The sequence below is a fragment of the Vulpes lagopus genome, chromosome 2 (assembly GCF_018345385.1).
Source record: "Vulpes lagopus strain Blue_001 chromosome 2, ASM1834538v1, whole genome shotgun sequence".
Lineage (NCBI taxonomy): Eukaryota > Metazoa > Chordata > Mammalia > Carnivora > Canidae > Vulpes > Vulpes lagopus.
In genome coordinates this window covers 72,830,978-72,843,978 of record NC_054825.1, presented here as the reverse complement: position 1 = coordinate 72,843,978, position 13,001 = coordinate 72,830,978, and the positions used below count along the sequence as shown (strand labels likewise).

General features: G+C 46.3%; 1 protein-coding gene across 2 annotated transcripts in view; it reads right to left on the bottom strand.

Moving 5' to 3' along the window:
- PLA2G4E (phospholipase A2 group IVE) overlaps positions 1–12,441 on the bottom strand; it is a 59,246-nt gene extending 46,805 nt beyond the window's left edge. For both annotated transcript variants that reach the window (XM_041746559.1, XM_041746558.1), the window contains exons 1-2: positions 12,201–12,441; positions 10,583–10,869 (exon numbers count right to left, since the gene is read on the bottom strand). In XM_041746559.1, coding sequence (XP_041602493.1) covers positions 10,583–10,722 — 140 coding nt within the window. In that variant the 5' untranslated portion in view covers positions 10,723–10,869; positions 12,201–12,441. The remainder of the gene's footprint in view (positions 1–10,582; positions 10,870–12,200) is intronic.
- Positions 12,442–13,001: the final 560 nt, after the last annotated feature.

The following is a 13,001-nucleotide window of genomic DNA, read 5'->3' as shown; positions in this document are numbered from 1 at the left end:
CAGGGGTCTCTTTTTGGGGGTAATGAAGCAAGAGCTCTTCCAAGTTCTTTCTCTCATTTTCTCTCACTCCTCCCCATGTTTTCAAGGATCTATTGAGATCTCTTATTGGTCCTCGACTCTGGAAGTCAACCCTATAATACATCTACCTCCCACTCACATGCCTATTGCCTTTATGACATCCTAGGATAGATAAAGCCTTTCCTAGTCATGGGAGGACCAACCACTGCCTTCGTCATTCCATTTCAACACCGGGAAAACTGGGATGGAGAAAGAGCATTGGTTAGTGTCCCTGCCTAGAGCTGGGGTAGAGGAGCCTCACTCTTTCTTCCGTCTGGGAGTGGAAAGAGGCAGCCATCCTTTCCCAGTGAGTAAGGCTGAGTTGAGGGAAGGGGAAGGCAGGCAAGACAGGGCAGGCACAGAGATAATGCATAGGAAGAAGCAGATGGCAACAAAACCACAGGAAATGGAAATCACAGCCTAAGCAAGTCAGGATAAGAATTCACAATGAGCTCAACACTTGACCTTCAGGATGACCTTCTTCTAACCTAGAGACATCTAGCTGGGAAAGGATGGGAGGAGGGAGGAAAACATTGCTGCCCTGCCCATATTAAACAGACTCCCAGCAAAGCACATCTTCCTGGCTTAGCTTCTAATCTGAATTCCTCTTTTTCTAAAAATTTTTATTTTATTTTTATGTAAATTTACTTAATTAACATATAGTGTATTATTAATTTTAGAGGTAGAGTTCAGTGTTTTATTAGTTGCATATAACACCTAGTGCCATTATATCACCTGCCCTCCTTAATACCCATCACCCTGTTACCCCACCCCCCATTCACCTCCTCTCCAGCAACCCTCAGTTTGTTTCAGAGTCTCCCTCTCTGATTATCTTATTTTTCCCTCTGATTTCTTCTTTTAAAAAAGTATTAAGCTATTTTATGACATACAAAATGTATAGAGAATAATAAAGTAAACATCCATAAACTTTTTACCCAGAGTAAAAATAAAACAGTGGTAACAGAGTTAAGTCCTCGTGTGTGCCCCTCACATGGTCATGGTCCCTCTCCTGGGGGTATCCACAACCCTGGATTTCTAGCCATCATTTGGAGGCATCTCTTTATTCCTTTTCTAAATATGTCTTTATTTCTAAGCTCCATTTTGTATGACTTCACATGTTTTAAAATTTATGTAAGAGGTATCACATAAAGGATGTGTATTCTACAGTAAACTTGGTTTTTCCCCCACTAGATATTATGTTTATATAATTTGCTAATGTTGATAAATATAGAACTGGCTCATTCATTTTCAGAGCTGTAAAGTATACTACAGTTTATCTATATAGTTTTGTGTGATAGACATTTAAGTTGTGTCTAAATTTTTGCTATTACTATATTTCATCAATTCTAAGGCATGCTTTTTTCACATTTAAAAATCTCTGAATTAAGAAATCCTTATTGGGGCTCCTGGGTGGCTCAGTGGCTGAGCATCTGTCTTCAGCTCAGGTCGTGATCCCGCGGTCTTGGGATTGAGTCCCACACCAGGCTCCCTGCAGGGAACCTACCTCTCCCTCTGCCAATGTCTCTGTCTCTTTCTGTGTGTCTCTCATGAATATATAAATAAAATCTTTTAAAAATAAAAAATAAAAAGTTTCTCTGGTGATTCTGATGTTCAACAACGTCAGGATCATTGGAATATGCAATAAGCCTGTAAAATATTATTACTACTAATAATAATGTAAATTATAACAACAAAGTGATGCTATTTTTCATCTATCAGATTGGCGAGGATGAGAAGTTGATAAGCCTTCACTGTTGGTCAGGGTGTGGGGAAGACTCTCGGAGACTTTGTTGATAAAATGCACATCGGCACAAACTTTTTGGAGGGCAATTTGGTAATCTTTATTTAAAATTTGCATGAACTTACATCCAGCAATTATATTTCTAGGAATTGACTGTACATAAACTCTTCTACAAATCTTCAAAGATGTTCAATGCAGCATTGTTCCTGTAACTGCTTTTCATTTTTGTTGTTTTTTTAGGTTAACAGGGGCTATGGCTTAGAAGTCCTTGATGAACAGAGGTAGCAGTCATCTGCTTCTTTTTTTTTTTTTTTTTTTTCATCTGCTTCTTAATACATCCACGACATTTGGGCCTTGGGCATTGCTGAGTAGAGTTGGGTAGCACCCTCTCAGGAATCCAGTTTGCCTCCATAAATTTGTATAGGAGCGGAGAAGCCTTATGGTAGAAAAAGGAGGTAGAGATCCTGACCCCTTAACACTAGGGATTCAAATTATTGAAATGTATATGATGAACTGAAGAGACCTCAAGACACCCACTGAGGTCAGGTGGCAGGGAAGTACAATGGGAGTAGTCCCAGGGAGGAAATGCCCATAAAGATGAGAGAAGTTTGGACTGGTGTCTGAGACTCAATATTAGGGCTTAGTTTATTGGATTCTAAGGTATAGGAATAATGCTAAAACTTCTTTGCTTACCTTGCTACCATGGGTCTCTCTAGGGAGGAGCTAATTCCCGGCATATATGGGTTGACAGAGCCTTATTATTACCAAGTGATAGTTGTAACCCAGTAACTTTTCTGGGGGATTCTCCTCATTAATCCTGACCACACAGGCACATTCCTTCACCTGGGGAAATCAGCAGAGATTCTTCTGTAGAGAATTCTAGAGTCAGTGGAAAAGTGATAGGGGATCTGCCTCATGGACAAGGACAACAGCCTGGGAATTCTCTGAGTTGCCTGGAGAAAAATCATGGGGAAATACTGAAATCTCTGCCAACTTGGCAAAGAGGAGAGAGGAATTATTGTAATTTGGAGATTAATGACAGGTTTTCTAGGCTTTAAGGTATAATACTCATAGCATCAAAAATTGGTGGATATGATCACACTTAGATGATGTGATGATAATTATAGCCATTGATTAAAACCTTTTTTCCTAATGGCAAAGGAAAACGATTACTATTTGCTGATTGGTAAAAAACTTTTACAATATGAGCTCAATATTGCATGTATATATAAATAAAACTGATTTCTATGTATATATGTGCCTAGAAGAAAAGAACTGAAAGGAAATATATTAAGGGTTCAAGAAGTTATCTCTGAATGATAAGATTATTGTGAATATTTATTTTCTTTATTATACTTAAAAATTTTTCTAGAATTGAGATGCCTGGGTGGCTCAGTGGTTGAGCATCTGCCTTCCGCTCAGGTCATGATCCTGGGGTCCTGGGATCGAGTCCTGTGTCAGGACTCTCCTGTAGGAAGTCTGCTTCTCCCTCTGTCTTTGCCTCTCTTTCTGTGTCTCTTATGAATAAATAAATAAAATCAATAAAATCTTAAAAAAAAGTTTTCTAGTATCAATCCTGAAAATATCTTACATGTTCTTGACAGAAAACCAATTTTTTAAAAAAGTAGAATTACTGGGACACCTGGGTGGCTCAGTGGTTGAGCCTCTGCCTTTGGCTCAGGGTATGATCCTGAGGTCCCAGGATCGAGTCCAAAATCAGGCTCTCTGTGCCTGATAAATAAATACATACATACATACATACATACATACATACCACTGAAAATAAATAAATTGATTTTATTTATTTATTCATGAGAGACACAGTGAGAGAGGCAGAGACACAGACAGAGGGAGAAGCAGGCTCTGCACAGGGAGCCAATGCGGGACTCAATCCCCAGACCAGGATCACACCTTGAGCCGAAGGCAGACATCCCAAATAAAAAATAAAAAAAAAAAAAAAAAGTAGAATTACTATATGTTAAATAAATAGATAAAGTGGTTGTGTGTTAAATAACTTATTATATGTTAAGTAAATAAAGAGACAGGGAAGGAAAACTACTGGATTTCATGCGAACTATGTGCTGTCATCATACCAGATGTTTACATGTTAATTGTAAAGAGTACACAGGTGTATTCCTTTGTGCCTCTTCCCTGAGAGCAGCAGGAAGGATTGAGCAAGGACAGGGTCAGAGAGGAATTTTTCTTCAAGTGCTCAGAGTCCTCTCCTCCTCCCACCAGGCAGCTGGCCTACTGCTCAGCATCTGGATCTTCCTCTTTTCCCCAGCTGGAACACCCACAAGGGGACGAGGCAGGGAGCCAAGCCACAGCTCCTTGAAAACTTGACTGGAGTACACTGTGGAGTCTAGGATAGCAGAGTCTTGAAACTGCCAAGTATGGAAACTAACTCAGAGTATGTAAAGGCCTGTTGGGTCCAGAAGAGGATTAGACTGATGTGTGTCACGGCCAGCAGTGGAAATGGGCCTTTATGGGTGGGTAGATTTGACCTCAGTGTAAGAAGAACTTGGTCATATGGGAGGTATTAAATTTTCATTACTGGAATTATGCAAGGGGTACCTGCCTGGGGGCCACAGAAGAGATTCCTCTACTACACAGGAGGTTGCTCTAAAATCTAGCTCATCTGCTTCAGCTTTGAGATTCTGTTACTCTGTACCCATCCAGGCCCTTGATCCAGGAGACAGTTCACTAATCCCTTCAGCTGCTTGAAACACCTATGAGAGGCCTTCTGAAGATCAGGCCAACCTTTGTCACCTAACACATAAGCAACCCTCGTGATGGGAATTTCACCAGGCAGGGAGGAGAGGGTGGGACACAGCCAGCCTGGCCTGGTTGTAGACATATTAGGAGAAGGTGGGCCTTTGGGCACCCATAAGTCAGGTTCTGTAGATGGCCATCTGCCCTCCCTTTCTTAGATATAGCCCTAGCACTCCCCTTACAGGGTGGCTTTGACAGAAATACGGAACTCCTGTTCACACAGGTGGCTCTCACCTGCCCGGTGACACACCCTCATAAGTGGCAGGTACTTATGGGGACCCACAGCACAGAGATGGAAGATACCCAAAAACAAAACAAAAAAACAACAACAACCACAAACTAAAGAGGCCACTGACAAAACGCAGCAACAACAAAATTTCAGACTAGCTGGAGACAACACCCACACAGACAAACGTAGAGAAAAGATTAAGAGTTTTGGAGTCAGAGAGGCCTGAATTCATATCTTGCCAGTGACACATTGGGTAAGTGTAGCTGGGTAGCATTAGGCAATTACTTTATCTCTCCAAGACTCATTTCCCTAATCTGTAAAATGGGGTTAATAGTATCTATTTCATAGGATTATTGTAAAGATACACACACACATATACACATATGCATACATGAGTGGCACGCAGAGTCTGGCATATAATAAACCTATTAATATATTGTAGCTATTGCTATTTTTAATGTTTCTGCTTGGAGACAAATAAATTGGGAAGAACTAACAGCAAAGAACCTAAAAGTCAGTTTGAGTAAGAGAAGTCAAGGAAAGCTTTGTTTATTAATGACAATGACCTATGAACCCCTATTAGTGCTGATGCTATGTTATACTGTAGGGTCTGGGCATCAAAACAGACGTGGCACCTGCTCTTGTGGAGCAGTGAAGTACAGTTGCTAGGCAATGAACAAATAAGTGATAAGAAATTTCTAATAATAAATTCTGATAGTCTAATCAAGGAAAAGCACAGAGTACTATTAAAGATACTAGGCTAAACAAACAAACAAACAAACTAGCAGAGGGTACATAATTTCAACTGGGGGAGGGATCAGGGATGAGTTCTTGGAGGAACGGGGAGGAATCAGGGATGAGCTCTTGGAGGAAGCAGCCTTTAAAAAGCTAAACCTAAAGAAAGATCAGAGTTAGCCCCACAAGGTGCCCAGAGGTGGTAAAAGCTGGTGCATTTAGGAGTGGAACAGGTGTGTCTGGGGCATGGTATGTAGGTGAGAGGTGAGAAATGCCTGGAAAGGTGGGTAGTTGGTCGTATCACATGAGGCCTTGAAGACTTGGTAAGGATTGAGTATTTATCTTAAGGGACTGGATGCCATTAACGGATGTTAAGCAGAGAAGCACATGAACAAGATCACTGGCTACTGTGTAGAGAATGGAGGGGACAAGACTGCAGGTGGGAAGGGGAGTTGCAGTGGGTCAGATGGGAAATGGTGAACTGGGCCAGCAAGAGGGGCAGAGATGGAGAGAAGTGGTGGGATTCGAGAGGGATTTCAGGACAGAACCTACACAGAAGGAAGACGGGTTGGATATGAAGGGCAGGGTGGCGATGTCCAGTGGGTTTCAGTCACCTGGCAGGGAAAGGTGTAGCCATAGGGGTGGTTCTGAAAGGAAGTCCACCACCTAGTGAAGTGCAGGGTAGGTGGGGAGAGACTGGGAAACTGAGGCTTGAGCTGGGCCTGAAAGGAGAAGCCGCAGGAGGATGGAAGTGTTCTCTGGGAGGGGAAGCAGCAGAATCCAGGAGAAGAGGTGGGAACAAGTTTGCCTCATGCCATGTAGGCGGCACCGAGGGAGCCAGCCCTGCCAGGAGAGAAGAAGGGCACCGGACCACAGGGTGTGTGACAGGAGTAGGGAAGTGCCAGGGGCGGGGCCTGATTTCGACAGGCCTCTGGAGCCAACTGGAGATATCAGCCTTGATGTCAGAGATAAAATGGGAGCCTGTGGGCTCTTGCCAGCAGCCAGCCAGCCAGCCAGCCAACGGCCCATCTCTCAACGTTCCAGGTCTGTGACAGACAAGACATGAACAAGTGGCACAAAGCTTGTTCTTTTAACTAACAACCTGCTCCTATAACAGTATAGGACACTTATAAAGTCTCTGGACTCTCAGGACAACCACCTCCTTGGCTTCTTACAGCTTTATGGGCTATTCTTTCTCAGTCTCCTTTGATGGCTCTTTTGCCTCCATCAAGGATCCAGACGGTAGGGAGCAGGAGGGCACAGATTTATGCCTCTTCTCTTCTGTCTCTTCATCCCATCCTTTGGAGATGGATCCCATCCAGCTCTATGGCTTTAAAAACCACCTATACTCTGCTTTATGTATTCAAACAGATTATCTCCCTATCCTAGCTCCTTAGTTCCAGACTTGTATTTTCAACTGCCCATCTAACATCTCTACTTAGGTATATATCAGGCATCTCAAATTTAAAATGTCCAAGACAGACACCTCCAGTCCCCTCTACCCTGACCCATTTCTACCTTGGTGTTTCCCAGCCAAGTAAGGGTCCTCCCACTTTTTAAGGCAAAACCTAGGGCATCACTGATTTCTCATTCCACATCCAAGCAACATAAGCCTGTAAGCCCTACCTCCAGAAAAATCCAGAATCTGTCCACTTCTGCTGTCCACCATGACCACCCCCAATTAAGCCCCCACTGTTTCATCCTGGACTACAGTAAAAACCTCCTCACTTGTCTCCCTGTGTCCCCTCTCGTCTGCCAGCCAGCCCACTCTCCACAGACCTGCTGAAGTGATCTGTGTAAAACACAAATCAGATAAAGCCAATCCTCAGATTAAAACTCTCCACTGGCTCACTACTGCTTCAGAACAACACAAAAGCTGCCTCTGTAGCATCGGGCCAGCATAAGCAAGTGTCTGACCTCCGCTTCTACCACCAGCTCCTTCATCTCTTTCCCTGCTGTCTGCTCCGCAGACACACTGGCTTTCTCTCTGTTTCCAGAACAGTTCAACATTCAACATTATGCCCTCCTCAGGGTCTTTGCACTTAGAGTTTGCTCTCTCTGGAACGTTTTCTCATTAGTCTTCTCATCGTTCAGGTCTTGGTTCAAATGTTACCATCCTATTAATGGTCTCTTCCCTGCTGCCAGTCCCTGACAATCACATATTTTATTCTGTTATCTGTGACACAGAAATAGTCTTCTATTTACTTATTGTCTGTCTCCCCCATTAGAATATAAGTTTGAAGAGAGCTAGATCTTGTCTGACCTGCTCAGTGCTTTATTTCCTACTGCTAGAACAATACGAGAAACACAGTGGGAGCTCAATAAATATTTGTTCAATGAATGAATAAATGCTCTAGATGTGGTTCTTGGTCTTCTTGAGATGAGAGATATGTAACAAGCCACAGGAAGAGTTACCTAAGAATGCAGTGCAGGAAATGGGGACTCTGAAAACTGATTTACAGCTAATCTGATAAACCGATTTTGGCTGAAGTATTCCTGGATGACAATATGCTACCCAGTAATGCTGGCCTCTAATGGGACCCTAGAAAGACAAAGGCATAATTCATATGGTAGTCCTGGAGGGAAACACTTCAAGGACCAAAACAGAGGGCAGATGAGGAGCTATTTGAAGACTGGTGGGTCTTTCTGGTTCCCTCTAAATTTATCATGTAAGTCATCAAGGACTTCTTTGTCACCAAACGCACAAACAACCTCCCCAATCATACATGCCTCATCATACATATACTCCCTAACATTAAACCCCCTCTTGCAGAGCTGTGTTACTTCTTATCTTGTTCGGATAGTTCAGAAGGCCTTAGGGAATGGCCAACTGACCAGTTTCTGAGAGATTGCACAGAAGTTTGCAAAAATAAAGCACCTTTAAAAACTCATTTCACCATAAATCTTAATAAATTATAGTACAGGCACACAGTGAAATACTTTTTAGGCATTGAAGTGATAATTGGGAAATTTAAGTATCAACCTAAAAATTATTTGACTATAATTTTAGGTTAAGAAAAAAAAGCCCAGGACATAGGTCTGGTATAAATATTATAAGCACTACTATGTCAACATTATCCAAGAAGAAAAAAGACTATAAGAGACAGTTGTTGTATTAAGTGATTATGATGGATTTTTCCTTTATGTTTCCAAACACTTTCTGAAATTATTTTAATATATACAAAAATGAAAATATTAAGATTAAATACAATGTCTTTGTGTGGTTGTTTCTTTCGCAGGCCTTTCTATTCTTCCCTCAAGCAGCTAGAACAAGAGGAGGTGCCATGAGTGCAGCCTCATTCCTGAACCATGTCAGGCATGGGGATGACGAGAGCAGAAAGGAACAAAGAATCATAAAGTCGCTAATGGTCAAATTGTTCCAACTTCATAGGCTCCAAGTACTCTGCTAAGCGTGTTATTTACTCTGCATGATTTTTTTCCCCTTAGGTGAAGAAACTCAAGTCTCCAGAGCTTAAGGAGCTGGCCTAAGGTCACAGGGCTGGCAAAGGACAGCGAAAGGTATCAAACCCCAGTCTGACTCCACAGCCCATGCTCTACACCACACCAATGAGGACAGCATTCTCACAAATATTGAACCATTATGTGTTGATGGCTTTTGTAACCTTTTGGCCAGCCACCTGTAAGTGTGAGTCCTCAGGAGGTTTCTGATACCAGGGGAGGCAGAGGCAGGCCCTGATTTCTCTGTCAGGGCAAGAGCTGGGCGTATCTCCTCCCACTGCAGCATATTAGCAGGGGTAGTCTATTGGACCAGAGACTTCTGGAAAGGAGGTAGAGTCAGGAAGAGGTAGGGGAAGAAAGCCTGCTCACTGAGGTTTGGGAGATTACAGGAAGAATGAGAGAGTGTGGGGCAGGGAGGCTGAGGGAAGCACGGGGGTGGGACCCTTGATCACTCTTCACTTCCAACTCTGACAGGAGTCCCTAGCAGGGATCCTGGTGATTCTATGGGGCAGTCAGCCCTGTCAAGAGCTAGAGTTGTGTCTTTGGGAGGATTGGTCATCCTCCCATAGCCCTCAGGTGCCATGTGGTAGTAGATGCTGGTTGACAACCACAGCTATGAAGTGGGACCTACTAGGGTGAGGCAAGGTGAACCTATGGTCAAGGCCCAGAATAGACCCACCAATCCAGGGCCAGACAGAGGGGTCCATAGGAGGCAAAGGGACCATGGCCAGTGCTCCCTATGAGCGAGGCCCAGGCCCACAGAAGGAAGAGGCTTACCCCTGCAGAAATCAGCCTGGCACCACTGCCGAGCCCATAGCTGCCAGAGGGACACAGGAACATTGCTTCCTCTCCAATTGTCGGGCACCTACAAGCTCACACATGCCCCCAAAGTAGAAGCATGGGTAGATCCAGATCTGCTGATAATTACCTAAAGCCACTATTCAGTTTTTGTAGCCCACTAAATTACCCATGGAATTTACTTATTCAAGGTTTTCTCTTCACGGACCAATAGGTGCAGTTCCTGAGGGAGGCCGGTTCGGTGCATTCCCCCAGCACTTATACCCCTGCCCCACCACTACGCTAGATTGCACGGTTTCAGCAGCTCTGTGTGCCAGACACCCTGCTAGGTCCTGTCCACTCTTCTCAGTATTGTATTAATAGCAAGAGCTTCCAACTCAGGTCTTCCATGGACTAGCTGGGTGACCTTAAACCCTCTGAGCCTCAGTCTTCTCAACAGAGATGCTAATCCCTCCCCAGCAGGGTGTCAGGCACTTAGAATGCCCTTGGCAACAGGGTCACTGGGTCAAGGAGACAGGTAAGGACAGGTGACGGGGGGGGGGGGGGGGGGGGGGGGGGGGGGGGGGGGGGGGGGGGGGGGGTGGGGGGGGGGGTGGGGGGGGTGGGGGGGGGTCGGGGGTGGGGGGGTGGGGGGGGGTGGGTAAGAGTGAAGGGATTCCTCTGGGAAAGGAAGAATGAACAAAAACACAACCCCTTAGCTCTACAGCGATGCAGGTGATCTTATTCTAAATCAGCAAAGTGGGGGTAAAATTTAAGAGGTAGGAGCCCTCTCCCCAGGAACGCAGACGTACCTGAGAGCCCCAAAGGGCCATCGGAAGCAGAGGTGGGAGATTAGGAGTCTCCAGGTCCTGTGTATGCTCAAACTCACTGACATTTCTTTCTGACCTGCCTTCTTCTTCTGCCTCTTGTGGGCTCTGTGGAATGAACGCATCAGTTCCCAGGCCAGGACAGCCTTCCGAGCTCTGGAGAGTCATTCTGGCTGTGTCCCCTCTCTGGGGCTCAGGACAGCCCTTGTGGAGCTGAGGCTGGTCCTTCACAGTGGGGCATCTGGACATCCTCGGGAAATTTCAAGGGAGTTCTGCAAAAATGTGGAACAATGCCATTGGATTCCTCCAGGAAAAGAAATAAGCCTGATGAATTATTAAGGAGGTGATAGAAGTCAGGGCTTAGCTAAACGAGTCCCATATCTCTGCGAATATTTCAAACAATCTGGACCTATTTTGGTGAAGAGAACATTCTTGTGCTGTGTGAAAAGTAAGCAGGGAGCTAGAATTACGCTCACCCAGGATGGCTCCGGGTTCAGGGAGGCCTGCCTGCATTTCTGAGCTGGATCCAGGCTCAGAGATAGCTCCTCATGGCTCAGCAGCTATTTTTAATGTTGTGAAACTCAATATGTCAGTGCGGAGGGCCGAGGAGGCAGGCCTGGAGGTGAGGTGGCTGAGGCTGTCCAGGCCGCTGACCCAGGCGAAGCCACTCTCTGGCTCTTAGCTGACACCCCCACATCTCTCCATTGAGCCCTGAAAATAAATACCTGGCCTGCCATTCAGGGCTGATGAGGGGACCATGGGCCAGAAGAGAATTTAATAATTTACTCTCTCATTTGAGCTCTTTTTTTAGTTTAATAGATGCTGGCAGCTGAGAGAGAATGCACCATAGCTTCATGGTAAAAATTAAAACGCTCAACTAAAAACAAAACCCAAACACTCCGTGTATCCTGTTGTCGACGGTTTTAAAATGTCCATTCAAAGGGCACCTGGGTGGCTCAGTGATTGAGCATCTGCCTTCAGCTCAGGTCATGATCCGGGGGTCCCAGGATCGAGTCCCACACGAAGCTCCCCCCAAGGAGCCTGCTTCTCCCTCTATGTCTCTGCCTCTCTTTCTGTGTCTCTCATGAATAAATAAAATCTAAACAAAAACATTTTTTTAAATGTCCATTCAAATGTGCATCTTTCTAGTTTCTCTTGGTGTCGGCTGTGGGGGAACCAGCATCCTCCCTAGGTGGGGGCGCCTGGTGTGTTTTCAGTCCCCCCCCCCCCCCCCGAGGCTGTGGTTTTCCAGGGGGCACGGTCTCTGGCCTACGCGGCCTGTCGGAAGCCCAGCAAGCCCCCGGCCACGCGGCAGAAGGTCGCCGAAGGTCGCGCGGAAGCAGGTTCCTCCGCCTGCGCTGGGGAGCCGGCGCCCTCCTCGCGCGCTCTCCGCGCCCCCGCGCCCGCACGCCGTCCGCAGGGGGATGCTGGGCTGAAGGCGACCGCGAGGAAGCGGGTCACAGAAAAACTCGCTGCCCCCCCACCCCCGTTTGACGTGCCTTCACCAAGGTGTGCCCCTCCCCACCTGTCCATCCGCGGGGACAGCACCAACCCTCATCGGCCCAGAGGAAGTCTCACAACGAATTGACTACGTGGCCCTTACCTTCCATTAGTCCCCCGGGCGTCTGCCAGCCCGCCGGGTGCCACCCTAGCAGTGCAAGGTCCTCGTCCTTTGTCTTGTCACTTCTCTAGAAATGTGCTGCTCGCGGCGCCTGGGGGGCTCTGGCGGTGCAGCCTCTGCCTCCGGCTCGGGTCCTGGTCTCAGGGCCCGAGGATCCAGCCCCGCATCGGGCTCCCCGCTCCTCCGGGCACCTGCCTCTCCTCCCCCCTCTGCCCCTCCCCCCTCTGTTCCCCTCTGCCCCTCCCCCCTCTGCCCCCCGCCCCTCCCCCTCTGCCCCTCCCTCGCCCCCCGCCCCTCCCCACTCTGCCCCTCCCTCCTCTGCCCTCCCTCGCCCCCCGCCCCTCCCCACTCTGCCCCTGCCCCTGCTCGCGCCCTTGCTTGTGGCTCTCTCTCAAATGCATAAATAAAAACTCTTTAAAAAAAAACAAACAAACACCCAAGTGTATTGCTCCTCTGCTAAGGTGCCATGTGAGCCTAAACACTAAGCACCCAGTGAGTGACTCCTGACCACGTGCCCCAAGTGTTCCCTGACCGCAGGCACGTTAATGCACTTCTATTCGTTTTTCTCGTTAATCTGTCTTTTGTCAGTCTTATTTACAGGATTTACTGGACACCAGGCAGAGAACCGGAGATGGGTAGAGGAAGAGATTTTTTTTTTGTCCCCTACTGTGCTAATTGAAAATAATAGGCTTAACGGCAGTAATAATAATGATAAAAGCAAGCACACTCGCGGGTCCCTTTACAAACGAGGCGGCTGGGAAGTGACCTGCAGTCGCTGGATCT